The sequence below is a fragment of the Manacus candei genome, unplaced genomic scaffold, assembly GCF_025592945.1.
Source record: "Manacus candei isolate 608988 ecotype Guabito, Panama unplaced genomic scaffold, ASM2559294v1 h1tg000150l, whole genome shotgun sequence".
Taxonomy (NCBI): Eukaryota; Metazoa; Chordata; class Aves; order Passeriformes; family Pipridae; genus Manacus; species Manacus candei.
In genome coordinates, this window is record NW_026138198.1 from 611,640 (window position 1) to 630,125 (window position 18,486).

Sequence of the window (18,486 nt, forward strand, 5' to 3'; positions counted from 1 at the left end):
GGGTCTGCATCCCCCCACCACTGCTGCTATCCCTCTCCCAGTCCATTATCCACTGGTCCCCATCTCAGTGCCAGTGCTGGAGCCTTGAAATAGTGGCACTGAAATAATGAAAAGGTGCTTTGGGGAGAGAGAAAAAAAAAAAACCAAATTGATTTTAGAAATCGGAAGGAGGGACCTTAAAAATTCTGCTGAAGGAAGGAAGGAAGGAAAAAAATGGCACTTGGAGTGCCAACCATCAACCACCACCCTGTTTTCATTCATTTTGCACATCCACCCCCCCATCTCCCACACTGGCTAAGTGCCCCCCCCCCCACACACCCCTCGGCTGCATTCCCGGGTCCTGGAAGTGACCTGCGACGGGGACAGAGGTGGCCTTACTGCCGTCAGCTCTCCATGCAAGACCTCACCGCTGACCTTGCTGGCCTCCTTCTTCCACTCCTTGGGGCAGTACTTGTAGAGTTTCTGGGCCATGTCCATGTACACGTGCTCATTGTCTGCGTGGGACAGAGGTGGCATCAGCATCCCCCACGTGTGTCCTGCATCCCGCCAAGCCCTGCCCCGACCCCACCCTCCCCATCACCTAACGAGGCCACCAAAAGGGTTAATTTGGATGCACCCCCAACCTGGTGGCACCACTTCTTGCTGAGCAACGATGGCATCAGGCTGGACCACCAAACCCACGGCACGAGCCCCTGACTTACTCTGGATGACGCTGAGCCCGAAGAGGTGACAGTCCTTCAGCCTCAGGAGGTCACACACCTGCACCAGTAACTCGTGGCACAAAATCTTCACCTGCAAAAAGAAACACCCCATGAGTGGTCCTGGCTGCACCTGTGCCCACCTGAGCCAGGCAGGCACCACTGAACCCCTCACCAGAATCCCGAGAAGGATGGGGGGGGTTGACAGGCTGGGCTGTGGGGTACAGTTTTCCATGGGGTCATTATGGAAGTCTGCAAAAGCCTGGGGTGCTTTGAAGAGACTGGAGCTCTGCCAGGGATGGGATGCACAGGGGACCATGGGGCAGCTTGAGAGCAGTGGGTGGTGGAGGAGCCCTGCACTGGGGAGGTGGTTTTGGGGGCAGAAAACAGAACATTCATAGAATCATAGAATCCCAGAATGGTTTGGGTTGGAAGGGACCTTAAAGATCATCCAGTCCCACCCCCTGCCATGGGCAGGGACACCTTCCACTAGCCCAGGTTGCTCCAAGCCCCATCCAACCTGGCCTGGAACACTTCCAGGGATCCATGGGCAGCCACAGCTTCTCTGGGGAACCTGTGCCAGGGTCTCACCACCCTCACAGCCAAGAATTTCTTCCTATCACCTAATCTAAATCTCTCCTCTTTCAGTTTAAAACCATTCCCCCTTATCCTAACACAATCTGCCAGTGTACAAAGTCGTTCTCCATCTTTTTTTATGAGCTCCCTTTAAGTCCTGAAAGCAATTTCAAAATTTTCCTGCATCAAAAGAAACACCCGGCGGTGGTGAATTAAAAAAAAAAGAAAAAGTGGGGGGAAATTCGCATTCCAAACTACATCCAAACCAGAGCCAAACCCCCTCCTGTTTATTCCCTGGGAGGCTGAATTGCCATCCAGAGTGGGTTGTGGAGTGAGGGTTTGAAGGAGGGGGCTTGTGCCACCCCGTGGGATGCCAAGCAGCAGGTCACCCGCCGACAAACACGCTGCTGCCAGCGGAACATCGAGTCAAGAAGAGGCAGGAGAGCGTAAAACGCTGCCGCAGCCTTAGGGGGAATAACTCCTGTGCATTTCTCCGGCAGGGCGGGAGCAGGCGGGCTCGGGATCAAACCCAGCGGCAAAACCAGAGCGTGCAAATGGTTGCAAGCCCCCGGGTGTGATGAAAATGTCAGTGCTCAGGGGGTTCCCCAGGCCCACACCCCACCCCGCCGTCCCCCGCGCTGCCTTACGTTGATGATGATGTTGAGGGAGTCGTCGTTGGGGAGGAAGATGCAAACGCTGCGTCGGTCCTGCATGACTCTGTTGTTGTGGAAGGTCAGTTTGCTCATCGTGCTCGGGGTTCGGGGGGGCTGGTGGGGGGCACCTCACCGGCGGGCCGGGGCGGCCTCGGTCCCCGCGGGCGCCATCCCTGCGGGACAGAGCGGGGCTGAGCCCTGTGCGTGGCACCCCCAGCTCCACACACCCCTTCCCACCCATCAGCACATCCTCCCCCCCCCCTCCCCAGAAGCAGGGTGTCCCCCAAAACCCCTGAGCACACCCCAGCACAGCCACCCCCCACACCCCCAGCCTGGCGCCGTGGTCAGGGCAGGATCGCGGCCCAGCCCGAAAAAAACTGAGCCAGCAGTTTTGTTCCCCAGGCTCGGGTTCAGAAGAACCTCAGGAAAGGCTTTCCTGCCATATTTAAAGCAAATAAAAGTTTATCTGCTGGGAACAACCCAGCTGTGCCAGCACGGAGCGGTGTGGGACGCGGGAGGTTTCCCTGCCAGCTGCAGAAAGGCAAGGACATGGTCCCATAACAGGACCCCCACATCCCTTCCCGTTCCAACTCTTTACTGGGGTTAAATAAAACCATCCAAGCACTAACAGCAATTTGCAGACAGGAATTGCCATTCAGAGCTGGTGAATCCATCCTGACACTGACCCCACGCAACCCTCATTCCCAAGGGTGAATATTCCTTAAGCACCTTTTACCCCACAACCAACCACCCACGGGGACACAAATTCCCACGTGACACCACGAGGAAGGACCTTTAAACTCTGAACTAGTTCAGCCTTTTCCCAACCCCCAGATTTACGCTGGCACCAGGACAGCAGAGTGTCTCCCTTGTCACCAAATATTTGCTTTGGTCTAGATGGGAATGCCTTTGGCTTCCGAAAGCCTGGAACTTGCATGTTTGTGCAGCAGGGAAAAAGTGCCCCGAGGTGCCTTCTTTTGTTGTTGGTGGTTCCTGGGGTTTTGCAGAAGTTGGGAAACCCAGAGGTGATGCTCTATCTCACCGCCACGGCACTTTGGGTCCGCACCACCGAGGCCTCATCCAGCACTGTGTCCGTGTATTATGGATTCCATGCACTGCATCCCTGTGTTGTGACGCTGTGCTGCGGCCACGTGCTGCATCCATGCATTGTGGTGGTGCATCGTGGCATCCATGCATTGCATCCATGCACTGTGGCCGTGAATTGCATCTACATTTTGGCACCTGTGCATCGTGGTGGTGCATCGTGGCATCCATGCACTGCATCCACATACCACAGATGGTGGTATCGTGGCCACGCGCTGCATCCGTGCATTGTAGCATCCATGCATTGTGGCATCCATGCACTGCATCCGTGTGTCACAGTTGTGCATCACGGCCATGGCATGGCACCTGTGGACTGCATCCATGCATGGTGACGTGCATCATGAATGTGCAATGCCTCCAAACATCACGGCCACGCGCTGGATCCGTGCGCTGCATCCGTGCATCGTGGCTGTGAACCCCGGCCGTGTATTGCATCCATGCATCATGGAATCCTTTTGCACTGCATCCATTGTGGCCACGCACTGCATGCACTTCACCTGCACACTGCATCCATGCGCTGCACCCATGCACTGTGGTGCTGCATCACGGATTCTACACGCTGCACCCGTGCATCACGCGCCGCGCCAGTGCGTTGCATGCGTGTTTTGTGGCACCCATGCATTGCATCTGTGTGTCACAGATATGCATCATGGCCATGCATTGCATCCCTGCATCCTGATGATGTGCTGTGGCCCTGCATCAGGGCTGTGCACTGCAGCCACGCGTTGCATCTGTGCGTTGCATCTGCATGTCGTGGCCTTGCATTGCATCCCTGCATTGCAGCGGCGCAGCGTGGCACCTGTGAATTGTATCTGTGCATTCTGACATCCGTGTGCTGCATCTGAGCATCGTGGCTGTGAACTGTGGCCATGCACTGCATCCATGCATTGTGGCAGTGTGTTGTGGTCATCTGTTGCATCCACGCATCGTGGTGGTGCATCCCAACATCCACACGTTGCATCCGCGCACCACAGCTGTGTATCGTGGCCATGCACGGCCCCTACCCATAGTATCCATGCCTTGTGGCCATGCACTGAGGCTGTGCCTTGCCCCTGTACGTCGTGGCCACGTGTTGCATCTGTGCTTGTGTTTGTGCACCGTGGCTGAGCATCCCGGCCGTGCCCAGACACGACTGATCCCGACCGGAGCAAACAGCACCCGGCTTGCTTTCAAGGTTCATTAAAAGGCCCAGGAGTGAATGAAACGGGGCTGAAGGTATTTGGCAAACGTCCTCTACCGGCCCTGTGCCCGGCAGCTCCAGTGTCCCGACGCAGGGCCAGGCGTGACGTGACTTGCACGAGTTGTGATGAGGAGGAGCCACATCCCTGGCAAAGCAGCTGCATCCCAGGGCACCCTCCAGCACCCTCTGTGCCCTGCTCCCATCCAAAGGTATCCTGCAGCCCCAAAGGATTCATGAGAGCATCTTCCCATGGCAGCTCTGTGGGCTACAGCCGGCTCAGAACTACAGCCACTCCTGAGTTACTGGTGAATCCGTCACTGGGATTCTCTGCTGGGCATCAGCTCCCACCCAGAGCTTCCCCATGGCACCACGGTGCTCTTAGAATCACGGAATGGTTTGGGTTGGAAGGGATCTTAAAGACCATCCACTTCCAACCCCATGCCATGGGCAGGGACACCTTCCACTATCCCAGGTTGCTCCAAGCCCCATCCAACCTGGCCTTAGACACTTCCAGGGATCCAGGGGCAGCCACAGCTTCTCTGGGTAACCCATGCCAGGGCCTCCCCACCCTCACAGCCAGGAACTTCTTCCCAATATCCCATCTAACCCTGTCCTCTGGCAGTGGGAAGCCATTCCCCCTTGTCCTGTCACTCTCTGGCATCCCAGGGCTGTTCATCCCTAATCACTGTATTTTCCCCTCCTCCTGCAGCCTGGATTGTTCCCAGAGCATCAGGGATGAAACCCCACAAGTTGCCAACAGCAGAACACAGATATGGGAGGAAAAAAACCCAAACCATACATTTCGGTATTTCTTTAGAAAACACCCCAGTTCCTGCTGCTGAATGAGAACATTCCATCAGCTGACCACACAGGGATGGTCCCTGTGGAGAACCCCCTCAGTTCCAGGAGCTTCCCCGGGGGCTCTGCCAGCACTTGGAGCTGCACAGATTTAGCAAGAGGGCACACAAAGCCCTTTCCAGGGTGCTGTGCCTCCAGCAGCCTCGGCCAGACGCCGGCAAATTCTTTCCAAGCATCTGCTGCTCATTCCGACAATGTCAGCTTTGATTCCCTGGGACCCCGCGCCGCTGCCCTTGGAGTCGTTCCTGCTCCGGCGGAAGCGTCGATATGAGGAACAAACAGAGAACCATGGAATGGTTTGGCTTGGAAGAGACCTTTAAAGATCCAGTCCAACCTTCCTGGCTCGAAGCTGGAAAAATCCTGGAGTGCAGGGAGAGCCCCCCTGGATTGCCACGCAGCGGAGGGGGTGACACAGGTCATCCCACACTCCAAGTGGGAACCTCCACCCCAGGCAGTTTTCCAAAGGGTTTTCCATCCAGAGAGCAAAGCCAGCTGGAAAAAACACTTGGGAACAAGGACTTGGGCACGGATCAGCCTCTGCAGTTCCAGGAGATTCGGCTCTTCCAGCCACGTTTTCCAAGCTATAGGAAAAGACCACTAAAACTCCACAGGAACACACTGAAAATCCCTTGTAGCTCCAGAGAAAATTCCTCGATCCGCCGTGTTTTCCAGCCCAGGCTGCTGGGATACTGTCTCCCTCCCTCGTACTGATGCCATGGGATAAATCCTGCCACAAAGCTCTGCTGTAAAGAAAACACCACGCCACGAACCTGCTTGGAAAAGCAGCCGGGGCCGGCGCTGCTGACTCGGCGAGGGATTTGTTCATCCCGGGATCCTGCAAACACTGAGGGCAGGGAGAGGCTGGGCTTGGTTCAGATGGAGGTGCTGGAGCAGCGTGACAGGCTCTCATTGGAAATACAAATTTGGATGCAATTCCAGGCTGGGGGTTTAACATCGCTTGAACTTGCCGGCTTGAGGTGGGGTTTTGCTCCGAGCGCGCAGATTCCGTGGATGAGAAGAGAGGCTTGATGCACGGGCAGCATTTTTCCCACTCCATACATTCAAAAGAAGCATACAGGTCTCTATCCTGATGGGTTTGGGTCAGGTTTGTACCCCTGTGGCACCCACCGGACATCACAGTGCCCCCCCCGCTCAACCCAGCCATGATCTGCAGCCTCCAGGCAGATCCAGCCCATTTCCCATCACGCAAATTCACCCCCTCCTTGCCAAAATATCCATTTTTTTTTTAAAAATTTGCCCCTGACAGCTGCCCTGTCAGATCTCTCCATCCCTGGAGGGATTTAAAAGCCATGTGGGGACGTGGCACTTGGGAACATGGATTAGTGGTGGGCTTGGCAGTGCTGGGGGAATGGCTGGACGCGACCTTAGAGGTCTTTCCCAATCTAAACCGCTCCACAGTTCCATGATTCCAACCCACCCCCAGGCTTTTGTTCCAGCCCTCCCGAACCACAACAGGGGCGAGGGAAGGGATCCAGCACAGGATCCACATGTAGGCACGGGCCATCCCGCAGCCAGAGGCTGCCCAGAGCGCAGAGGGAGACGGGAAGGTGAATTCACGGGGCAGGAATTTCTGGTTTTTAAGCGTTTGGAGTGGGTCTCACCCCACATCATAGGGCTCAGGTATGTGCAGAGCTGTTATTACAAGTTTCAAGGCCGTCACTTAATGCAGCTTCTCCAAACCCAAAAGCCAGATTAATTCCTGCTTGCGGTTGCCCCGTAATTAAAATCGTCTCCAATTCTTCATGAACTCAACAGTTTCCTCCTAATGAAGGGAGGCAGATGAAAGAGACCTTCACTGGGAAAAAGGACTCGGTTATAAATATTCCATTACTTCATCCACCACAAAAGCTATTTGGATGCTGGAAACTCAGCCTGGGCAGCCGGGGGCCAGCCCCCACCAGCCCCAGCAGATACCCCCGAGTGCTGGGGGTATCCAAAAAGCCTCTCCAGGGAAGGTTCCCTCAGGAGCTCGCCTGTCTCCACCTCTGCAACACTCCTCCTCTTCCTCCTCCTCCTCCTCCTCTCCTTTGCCTGTTGCAACGGGACAACAGCAATGGGCAGAGGGGGTGCTTGGGACACCCGGGGATGGCTGAGCCATGTGCATCATCCCAAAAATGGGATAATGGCCCCTCTGTCCTGTCCTGCTGGGGACAAGCCCCATGGGACATCACATTCCGTAGGAAAACACAGGCCAAGCCACGGCAGCTCAGGAAACTGCTCCCCTGCTCATTCTTCTGTTGTGCACGGAGCCGAATCCAGCCTGGAAGTGCAGATTTTCCATTCAACACGAGGAAGAGCCATCCCAGGCCTCTTCATTGCCTTACTTTGGAGCACTATAACATAAATAAAGTGTCCCAGCCTCCGCCAAGGATGGACACGGAGATGGATTTCTCCTGGCAAAGGTTCCAGCGAGGGAGGGACGGTCCCTGCTTTTCCTCTTCCCTCTCCTGCTATAGAACCAGCCTCTTCCATCGTATTTCCTTCCGGCAAACTTTGCCTGAGCCGTTGGGATTAGAACAATATCAAGACTGGGTTGGAGAGGATCATGCTCAGGACAGCCCAGCTATCCAAGCCGACTCCAGCTCCTGTCCCCCAGCATTCCCAGGAGCTTTATGAACCATCCCCCAGTGTCAACAAGCCCAAACCTCCCAGAGTCCGATCCCTCTCTCAGGACCACAGGCATCACACTGAAGGATGCACATGGATGTGAAGAATTGCCTTTGCTCCCCTCTCCGTGGGCAGGCTGCAGCCCACACCCGCAGCAGCTGCCATAAATCCCTTGGGATTTGGCTGCGGGATCCCTGGACCACAAAGCAGCCCTAAGGGCCAGAGTCACCCTCCTGAATCCCTGTGCCACAGAAAGCACAGCCCTGATTCTCCAAACCATGGACCTCCCTATTTATGAATTAGAACGATATTTTAAGTATAATTAACGATATAATTGAATTAATAGTGTTGTGTGGTTATTAATATTCATAATATGCAATTACGAATATTCATGTTATTTTATATAATAACACACCCCCAAGACGCTCTGACCCCGGGCAAACCCTTCCCAGCATCCTGCTCCCAGGCACACTCCTCAACATGGGATCAGAGCCCAAACCCATTCCCACTCTGGGGAACGTGTGCTGCTCGGTGCACAGGGAGAGTAAAAATAGAGGGAGGATGTGAAGTGCTCTGCAGACAGTCCAGAGCCCAAAAACCAGCTCCATTTTATGCCAAAACACACAAACCCAAGCCTGGACTATCCGGAGCCCCCACTGCCCTCCGTGGCGTCCTTGCCTCCCGCTCCAAATCCAGCAAAACAAAGCCAAACCAAGTTCCTTATTTTTTTAATCCTGGAGTGGGCAGAGGGGGATTTATCTTCCCCCAGCAGCACCGCCTTCCAGTTTTCCAGCTGGGAAAGCTCCTCAGCCACTCCACAGCCTCCATCAACTTCCCTGCCCCAGCAGCAATGGGGAAAACCTCTTCGGGAAAAATAACCTAAGCCCACTTTTCAGTCAAGGAGGAAAAAAAAAAGCAGCCTAAAACTCAATTAAGGAGCAGGCAGATATTTTAACCAGCGCCATGGTTTGTATACTCCATCTGGAGTCCAAAGGCTGCCGGGTTTTTTTTTTAGCAGGAGGGAACTGACATCATCTTAATTTCAAATTCCCATTTATTTTTACATCTGGTCTGAATTAATCTTTCTCAGCGTCCTGACTTTCATGTAATGGAATAATTGCTTACAGACTCGGGGTTTAAAGAGCCTGAATAAACCCAGTTTAAAAAAAGAAACTCCTTTAAAAAACGATAGTAAAAATCCAGTACCTACAACCAAACCCCAGCACGCCTTCGGGATTGGGAATTTTAAACGGAACATCGCCTTCAAGCAAGAGAGCTCAAATTAATCCCAGCTCTATCCAAGAATCAAGAGAGGGTGAGCGAGCCCTGTGGAAAAACACCAACACAAACCAGCCCGGAATTAGGGAGAGCAGCAAAGCTCCATCAGTGCCATGCTGAAGCATCTCTGGAAAATTATCTCTGGAAAAGCAGAGTTTGGCTTAGGGGAAAAAACATCCTCATGGCCAGAAAAGCGTTGGACATGGGCAGAAAAGGGGGGATTCAGGAATGGGAGATGACAGTGAAGGTGGCAGGGAGTGGGGGGCACAGAGGGGCCAGGACGTGCCTGACTCCCACATGTGAGTCAAAGGACACGGGAACACCAAGTATGGTCCTGGGAAACCTCAGCTCCAGCCTGGGAAACCTCAGCCCTGGTTCCCCTGCTGCCACGAGGGCACGGTGTCAGATAAAGCCTGATTTAGGAGCGGCATGGATTTATCCCCACCGCTTCCAGAACGTGGCAGGGATTCACATCCCTGGTGAGAAACACGGAGGAGACCATCAGTGACACTACCAGGAACCACCAGCTGGCACCCCCAGCACCCCCACGGGGTGAGGGGCACCCACGGACAACGGGGTCCCACGGGTGCCTGTGACCCAGAAACAGGAGGATCCACGGATGAGAGAGAGGAGCACAGGTAAGGGAGCCAAGAGATGATGGGAACCACGGGTGAGGGTGCCCGTGGGTGAAGGGATGGGTGGGTGAGTGTGATCCAGGGGGTGAGGCGTGCCATGGGCAAGGGGATGTTTGGGTGGGTGTCACCCAGGGACAAGGGGACCCGTGGGTGACTGTGAACCAGGAATGAGGGGACCCGTGGGCAACTGACCCGTGGGCAGAGGGACCTGTGGGCGAGTGTGACCCACGAGCAAGGGGTGTCATGGGCGAGGGGTCCTGTGGGTTATTGTGTGACCCAGGGATGAGGGGACCCGTGGGCAACTGTGACCCACGGGCAAGGGGACCCGTGGGGGAGAGTGATCCATGAGCAAAGGGGTCCCAAAGGTGAGAGGACCCGTGGGTAAGCGTGACCCGGGGGAAAAGGGTCCCACGGGTGAGTAAGACCCGTGGGTGAGTGTGACCCGAGGGAAAAGGGTCCCGTGGGTGAGTGTGACCCAGGCACGAGGGGACGCGTGGGTGAGTGAGACCCGTGGGCGAGTGTGACCCAGGGACAAGGGGACCCGTGGACATGTGAGAGGCAGGGGTGAGGGGTCCCACAGACGAGGGGACCCGTGGGCAAGTGTGAGCCATGGGCGAGGGGTCCCGCGGGCTAGCGCGTCCCTGGAGCGCACCCTGTACCGGAGCGGGTCCGGCGTGGCCGTGGCGGGGCCGTGGGGGTCCGTGGGGGTCCGTGGGGGGGTCTGGCGGGGCAGCCCGGCCCCGCTCGGCCGCAGCTCCCGCGGGCGGGCGGAGGAAATGACTCGCATTCCTGCAGCCGGGGCCGCTCGCTCCGCTCCGGCTCCAACTCACCCCCGAGCGCAACAAGCGGCCGTGCCGGGCCCACCCGCGGGGGCGAGCCGGGCCGGGCTGAGCCGAGCCGAGCCCAGCCGAGCCGAGCCCAGCCGAGCCAAGCCAAGCCGAGCCAAACGGAGCCGCGCCGGGATGAGCCGAGCCGGGAGCGCGGTGCGGGGCGCCGGGCACGCACCTACCTGCGGCTCCGGGGACCGCGCTGCCTTGCCGAGCCCTGTCGAACCCCGCCGTGCCGAGCCGAGCCGAGCCGTGCCGAGCCCAGCCCAGCCCAGCCCATGCCGCCGCCCCCGCCCCTTCCCGGGCCGCCCCGCACCGCCCCGAGCGGCACCGGCACCGCCTCCCGCCCCGACGCGGTCCCCGGGACAGCGGGGGAGCGGGAAGGGAACGGGGTGGCCCGGGGAGGGCACCCGAAGTGTTGGCCCCGGGGGAGGCGTGGGAAGTCGGGCACCCCTCGCCCCGGTCCCGTGTTCCTGGGGGGGATTCACGAACAGGCTCTGGAAAGAGCCTGAGCATCCCCCGGCAGGGAACACGGGAACTGTCCTTGGGAGAATTGAGCAGGGAGGGGGATCCAAGACTCGACAGAGGGTAAACCCACTCAGAGGTGCTTAGGAGAGGAGCTGGGCATCCTCCCGCGGGGACGGGGTCCAGGGGAGGGTCAGGAAAGTACTCCCAGGTCTGGAGCACCTCTGCTCTGGAGCCAGGCTGGGAGAGCTAGGGGGGTTCAGACTGGAGAAGAGAAGGCTCCAGGGAGACCTGAGAGCCCCTTCCAGTGCCTAAAGGGGCTCCAGGAGAGCTGGAGAGGGACTTGGGACAAGGGCCTGGAGGAACAGGACAAGGGGGAATGGCTTCCCACTGCCAGAGGACAGGGTTAGATGGGATATTGGGAAGAAATCGTTGGCTGTGAGGGTGGGGAGACCCTGGCACAGGATGCCCAGAGAAGCTGTGGCTGCCCCATCCCTGGAAGTGTCCAAGGCCGGGTTGGACGGGGCTTGGAGCAAGTTGGGCTAGTGGAAGGTGTCCCTGCCCATGGAACAGGTTTGGAACTTGATGGTCTTGAAGGCCCTTTCCAATCCCAACCATTCTGGGAGTCTATGATCTCCCAGGGAAGGGATTCACATGTCCCCTGTGGGGACCCAAATATCCCTGGAGAGTGGAGCCCAGACACCCCCTGCACCCATCCCTGCATCCCCAGCCACTGGCACATTAATCCAGTTCTCAACCAGGAGTCGGGTTGAGGCAGGAGCAGAATTAGGGCCAAATCCCATTCCCATTAAATCCCCCACTGCTGCCCTGGCAGCTGGATAAAGGTGGGTTGGGCCCAGCCGCCCCTCAGTGCACGTAACGGAGCCGATGCACTCACGGATCCCTCTCCATAGGTGACCCAGGACGGGAATAGCAACAGCAGCAGCACCATAAATTAGCAGCAAAGCATCTCCGAGCCTGCTCCTTCTTCAGAAGTGCCATCTGGCGAGATTGTTTTTGGAGTAGTTATTTATTCCTCACTTTCAAGTGTCTACAGGCATTTTTCGGGATGACCTGCGAGGCCGGCTCGGCCCCCGCAGTCTCTACGAGGCTCAGGAAGGGAACAGCCGCTTGTTCCCAGGCCTAAATAAAGAGCAGCTCTGCTGTGAACACCCCGACACTCATTGCTGAAATCTGTTTGCAGCTCAACAGATCGGGCTGGGTAATTACATTATGTGAGTGCACGGTACCAGCAGTGGGAATCCAACGCGCTGCTCTCCTCATGGAAAAAACCAGCCTGGCTTTCGGCAGGGGCTGGAAACCCTCGGCTTTGGGCCTGATCTCATGCTCCCATCCATGCCATGTGGAATTGGGAGAGTGTTTCTACCCAACAGCTCCTGCCTGTGTGGCATCCAGTCCTTGCAAAGCCACCGAGGCCAAATGCCACCGACGCCGAGGGCACGGGCAGCGTGTCCAAGCAGGGCCCATCGTTCCAGCCAGAAATGTCCTCTTTCCCCCAGAATTCACTCTGGAAAAACCCATCCTGGGGATAACCAGGCAAGCTGCCATTTGGCTCATTTGCCCCAATTTAAAGGTTGGGGAGGCACGAGCGGGACACGGCCCCACCGCTGCGGCGCTGAGGAGGACGAACTGGTCCTGCTGAGCGCATTCCCTGCCCCATCACATCCTCCCCCGGCCTCATGGAATACAGGAATACAGAATCCCAGCGCCTGCCTTGCCGCAGAGGCTAAATAAAGCAGCAGGAAGAGCTCTCGAATGCCAGCGAGGCGATATATAAACACCGACGTGGATGGCGCGTGTGCTAATGCTGCTCCGGAGCCCAGGAGAAATGTCTCGTCTCATACCAACGTGAGGGGCTCCCATGGCCAAAGGAAAATCTCCGGGAAAATCCACGCTCAGCATGAGCCATCCCAGGCTCTGCGACGTGGGGAGGGCTCGGAAAGATGGAGCTTATCCAGTGTCCGGTCTTGTCTCTCCTCTTTGGGAAAGGAAAAGCCCGAAGACTCCGGTGACATTTCTCTAACAGTCCTGGAATTAATCTCCCTCAAGGTCCCAAGAAGCGGAAACGCAGATGGAAAAATGTAATAAATAAAATTCTTTTTGTTTTTGGTTTGGTTTGCTTTTTTTTTTTTTTTTTTGGATACGGTTTAACCGAGCTAATGGCATCGCTAGGCCTATCTCTTTTAGGGGAAAAAAAAAAAAGGGTGTTGTGGCTATGACTGAAAATACCATTCCCATAAAATAGACAGATTTTTCTCTCGCACTGGATGTATTTATATGAAGAGGACGGGAAACAGCAGCGGCTCACTGTGATCCTGCATTATCACCATCCAAGTATCTCCCATCCCAGCCTTTCAATACCAGCTTTGTTACTGGGCAGGGATGGGCACAGGGATGTGGGAGCTCTCTTATCTCAGAGTTTCCCTCTGAGATTTTGTTAATGGCATAAAAATTATAAACAAAGCAACAGAATAACAACTAAACCCATCCGGGTCTCCGCATCCCACTCAGGTTTCCCAAAGGCTGATGGATCAGCTGTGAATCCCCTGGGGCTGTGCTGTCGGTGCTCAGCGCCCACTTTTAGGGATTTTTGGGATGTCCTGCTAGGAAAATTCACCCTGGAGCAGCAGTATGGGGGCCTCAGCACTGACCACGAGCCTCATGGGGTGCATTTGGGGACAGGGGCGTCACCGCTGCTCGGTGACACCTGGCACAGCATCAGGGCTCCAGCTCTGGCTGCAGCTGGGATTTAGAAATTCCTCCCCGGACAAGAGAGGAAAACAGATCCCAGCTACTGTGAGCAGGCTGTGCTGGGGCTGGGGATGGTTTCTCAGCCCATAAGGGGAAGAAATTAAATAAAGAAACCCCGGCACGGAGCCACAACAGCCGGTGTGTTGCTATAAACTCCGGCGAGGAGCTGGACCTCGCTCCGGTTCCTGCATTTCACGGGGATTTCTGAGGGAGCTCTTCCTCCCTCCCCATCCAGGCTGGGGTGGACATGTCCCTGTCACCCCAGGATGGAGGGACCCCCTGCAGCGTTTTCTGGGCCGTTTAGGAGAATTCCACCTGATTTTTGGCCATACAGACCCACTTCATTGAGATGTAATCAAGTCTGTGCTTTAATCGGGCTTATAATTAAAAGCTTGAGCACATATTAGGACCCCTTCTCAGGGGTTTTGCCCTGATTCTGCCCCGCTTTCCTATTTGCTTGGATGTACCCCACGAGGAAGTGACCCCCCCCTACAGCCTCAACTTCACCCATCCCAGCTGGGAAATTCAGTACCCAGCATTCAGGAGCCATCCCTGGATGGTGCTGAGCATCCCAGGTGCTGAGCTGGCTCCAGGGAAAGGGGGAGCATCCCTGGGAATGGCCAGGGGCACCCCAGCTCAGTATCCAGGTGGTGTCTGGGAGCAGGATGGCCCACTGATCATGCTGGCAGTGCCACATAGCCATGGAAGCTGGAGCAGGAATGCCTGCAGGAATGCTCCCAGAGGGGGTGTTGCCATCAGATTTTAGCTGTGAGGGGGTGTCAGGGTATTTAGTATATTTAACTGGCCCCCCAAGTCTCCCTCTCTGTTTACCCTGCCAGGTTTTGCCTGGGAAGTCAGCAAGGACGAAAAAAAATAAAAAAAATAATTTAAAAAAAAGGAGTTTCAAGAGATTTAAGTCCAACGAGGCTGGAAAGAGAGAGAAAATCCAGCCTGAATACCCAAGTGTTGGAACCATCACGAAAATCCGAGCGTGCATCCGGCAGGGAAGCATCCCCCGGGCTCGGTGCTCCGCCGGCAGTGCTGATACGGTATATTCTGCTAATCTACCCCGCAGTATTTACAGCTGCCTTTAACCCTGCAGCCTCTTTAGCATCGAGTCGCAGCAGCCGGATGCGATTAGAGCCTGTGAGATTCCTCGGGAATGCTGGACGGAAAGGCGGGATCGCCTCCCCGCACCGAATTCCCGGCTCCTCGCCCGACCCATGACACCAAACTGGGTCTATTACCGAATTATCGATAAACCGGGGTGAGGTGGGCAGGGATTTTCCGGGGGGTAGGTCTGGCTTTGCTGCAGCCCCCCTCAAATCCACTCGGCATCTCTGCATCCCCCGCTTCGAAAAGCCTGTTTCCCTCACTCCCATCCCAGCTCCCTCATCCTTTCCCTTTCCCGGGACCCTAAAGGGCTTTTCAGGGCTCCGGGCCTGGGGTTTATTCCCAGGGTTTGTTCTCAGCCTGTCAGAGCTGCTGAAAAGCCCGTGGAATTGTGGCATAAAGCAGGAAAGGCCGGTGGGGAGGGGCGGACAGGGAGGAAAGATCACAGAAGCTTGGGAATATTTTTAGCCCGTCTGTGTGCCGGCTCTCCGGCTTCAATGGCACTTCAATCCCATCTGACGGAGGGACAGATTCCTCAGGGCTGCTCCTGTCCCCTGAAACAGGAGGGAAACCATAGGAAGGGCCCCCTCAGGGGGGTCACCAGCAGCCCCAATGCTACAGGACATCAGAGAATCCCCACCGGTGGGGTGGGGTGGGAGGAAAACAGGTCTGGGGGTTTCTCTGCTGAAAAAATAAGTGCAATTCATGCAATTTGGGCAGTGAAAGCCAGGGCACCCAGCAGGGACCGGGGTGCAGTGGGTGCTGCAGAGGGGGGCTCATCCCACTCCCAGAATGGTGACCCAGTTCCTTGCTCCGAGCTCACCCGTGTGCATGTTCTTTCCACAGCAGCAGGTTTTGGTTAAGAGCTTTCAGAATCAAGCAAACCTCTCCATAGGGGGAAATCTGGGAATGGAGTCACGAAGCCACAGGTTTTGCTGCAAACCTGATCCAGGGGAGCATCGTTCCGGGATAACACCGGGATAAGGGGCCAGTGCCAAGCGGGTTAGGGGAGCAGGGCAGGATTTGCTCTGTGTCTGTGCAAAGTGCAGCGACATCAGGGATGAGTCGTGCACGAGGGGTCATGGACCAGCACCACATTCACACTGGGGGAACTGGAGATCCTCCAACGCACTTCCTCTCCCAGAGAGACTCCAGTCACACCCCCGTGTCCTAAATTGGTTAGAGTAGGTTTTTCAAACACTTTAAACCCCAATTCCCACACGAGAGGACATGAAGGCTCCCATTGTGTGGAGCAGTGTGGGCTGAGCACCCCCTCCATCCCCATCACTGTGTCCCGGCATTCCCAGCTGGCAGGGTTTAAAACAACCCTCAGCTGCCTGGTGCTAACACAACTTTCTGGGATGCTTTGGAAGGTGGGTGGTGCTGTTTGCATCCCCAGGGAGGGTGGGCAGTGGTGGGGGGGTGCAGGTGGGCACCTCTTTGCTCGGGGAAACAGGATTCCGACCTCGTGCTTTGCAAACACGTGGGATTGCAGCAGGGAAAAGCCAGCCCAGGCCACCCCTCCGCCCCCACCACCATCCCCGGGAACAAAGCAGGGGCACGGAGCTTGGCCGTGGCCCCACGTATCCATCACCCATCTATCAATGATTTACTGCCACTGTGAAGAGCTGTTTGTGCTCCGGGGCTTCCCGGCGGCCCCGGCCAAGGTCAGTGCTCCATTTGGCAGGGAACAGATGGATGCCAAGGGGGAGAGGGAATGGGAGTCCACAAGGCAGGGTGAGACAGAGCCCACCAGCACCACGGGCTTATCCTGAGCAGCCCCCCTCCTACCACACTCAAGGAGCCTGGAGCACCTGGGGCCAGAATCATGGAAATATGGAATGGTTTGAGTTGGACAGGCCCTTAAAGCCCATCTCATTCCAACCCCTGCCATGGGCAGGGACACCTTCCACTACTTCCACGTCCACCTAACCCCGCTCTGGCACCCCGAGGGGTTACAGGGCAGGTGCCAACAGCCCTTGCCAGGGGTCTGAGTCATGGCAGGGCTGAAAACCCCCTTTGGAGGCGGCAGCCGCTGGAACCGGGCTGGGAAACGCTTCCCACCGGGGTCACCGACACAGCGGCCGGCACAGCCCAAACCCACCCCCTGGGCACCGGTCAGACCCCGGGGTGTCGGGGCTGGACCAGAACAGGCACCTCACACAAACAGTTCCAGAGGTGCCGGCAGTGCCAGGCAGGATTTGTGCAATTCCTCCGTGTTTTGAAGCCGCCGCAGCCTCCTTTAAATGTCCGACCAAAAGCAAATTGATTTTTATGGAATGGGCTGAGCCGCCTCCATGAGGATCCATAGCTCGGCTAATATTTGTCTAATGGGCTCCCACAAATAGCCTGTTAATCGCTTTGTATTTATTAATGGCACACAGGAGCCAGACAGCTGCAGACAAGCTCCCTGTGCCCCTGAGCTCCCTGGATCCCCCAGCTCCCTGTGTCCCTGAGCTCCTGGGGTCTCCAAGCTCCCAGGGCCCCTGAGCATGTTGCTGTGGTCCCCATATCCCTCCATCCCTTTTCTCTGGCCACCCTGATGCCTCTTCTTCCCCCATCCCTCGCTCCATGCCACCCCACCTGCAGCCCAAGGGGATCCCACTCTGCTCCAACACCCACCGGGGCCAAAAATCCCATTTATAGGGCTGCACAGTGAACTGGCACTGAGCACCAGCTCAGAAACAACCATAGGCTTTGGCTGAGCTGCATCCTGGACCATTTCCCTAGGAAATCTCACCGGAGAGTTGCCACCACTGAGCTCTCTGGCATCCCTGGGGGAGGATGGAGGGGGCACCATGTCCAGAAAAGCCTTGAAACCCCATGGCTTTAAGCACTGATTCCAAATATCTCCCTGCTGTTGCAGCAAACACTGGATTTATGTGCTTATTTACTTATTTAGCTGGGAATTAATATCAGATCAGGAGGCTCAGGAACATCCTTTTAAACCTGTGAGCGAGCAAATGCATTCGAGGGGTTGTAAAACCGCAGTGGATTATTGCAGTGCATTTGCCCAGAAAGTATTTCAGGGTGTTCCTCTGGCAAGTAAAGCATGTGGATATACATACAAACATACATACATATATTTATTTATATATATATATATATATATATATATACATATACCACCTGGTCACATATATACAACCTGAGCAGCCTGGTCTAGTGGAAGGTGTCCCTACCAGTAGCAAGGGAGTTGGAACAAGATTGTCTTTAAAGTCCCTTCCAACTCAATCCATCCTGGGATTCTGTGGTTCCACGATCCCAGCACGTACTACCCACCCTCTCTTCCCTGCAGCAGGAAAGCACAACGTTTTGTTTTGGTTTTAAGGGCAATTTTTCAGTGGAAACATTTCCCAGACGCGCCATTTCCCCGGGAAGCAGCAGCTGTGCCGTCTCCGGCCGCCGGCGGGATTCCCCTGCCAGCTCCACCAGCAGCTCCCAACCCATGGCACAAAGCAAAGAACGTGTTTAAATGGTGAGTCAGGCCTGGGCAGGATCCTGTGCCAAAATGATCGTCCCCAGCTTTCACCCGGCGGGGTTATCCTGCTGCAAAGGGCGTGTATCCCTCAGGAAGTTAGTGAGGCCCCCTCAGGAAGCATAGGAAGGCAGGCAGGACAGGCAGGGAGGGGGTAGGATGTTGCCTCTCAGACCATCATCAAATTTAATCTTGCTGGAAAGTGTGGCCCTGAAATGACA

The 18,486-nt window shown here is 56.0% G+C and overlaps 1 protein-coding gene across 5 annotated transcripts in view; it reads right to left on the reverse strand.

Annotated features, from left to right (window-relative positions):
* The window catches only part of FRMD6 (FERM domain containing 6), a 41,893-nt gene that overhangs the window by 10,362 nt on the left and 13,045 nt on the right, over nucleotides 1-18,486 (reverse strand). The window contains exons 1-5 of one of the 5 annotated variants that reach the window (XM_051772169.1): nucleotides 10,620-10,696; nucleotides 8,904-9,023; nucleotides 1,922-2,100; nucleotides 702-792; nucleotides 415-494 (exon numbers count right to left, since the gene is read on the reverse strand). In XM_051772169.1, coding sequence (XP_051628129.1) covers nucleotides 415-494; nucleotides 702-792; nucleotides 1,922-2,020 — 270 coding nt within the window. In that variant the 5' untranslated portion in view covers nucleotides 2,021-2,100; nucleotides 8,904-9,023; nucleotides 10,620-10,696. Of the gene's footprint in view, nucleotides 1-351; nucleotides 495-701; nucleotides 793-1,921; nucleotides 2,101-8,903; nucleotides 9,024-10,615; nucleotides 10,713-18,486 lie in introns of those variants that run through there. The other 4 variants (XM_051772164.1, XM_051772165.1, XM_051772167.1 and 1 more) reach the window with 4 other exon arrangements.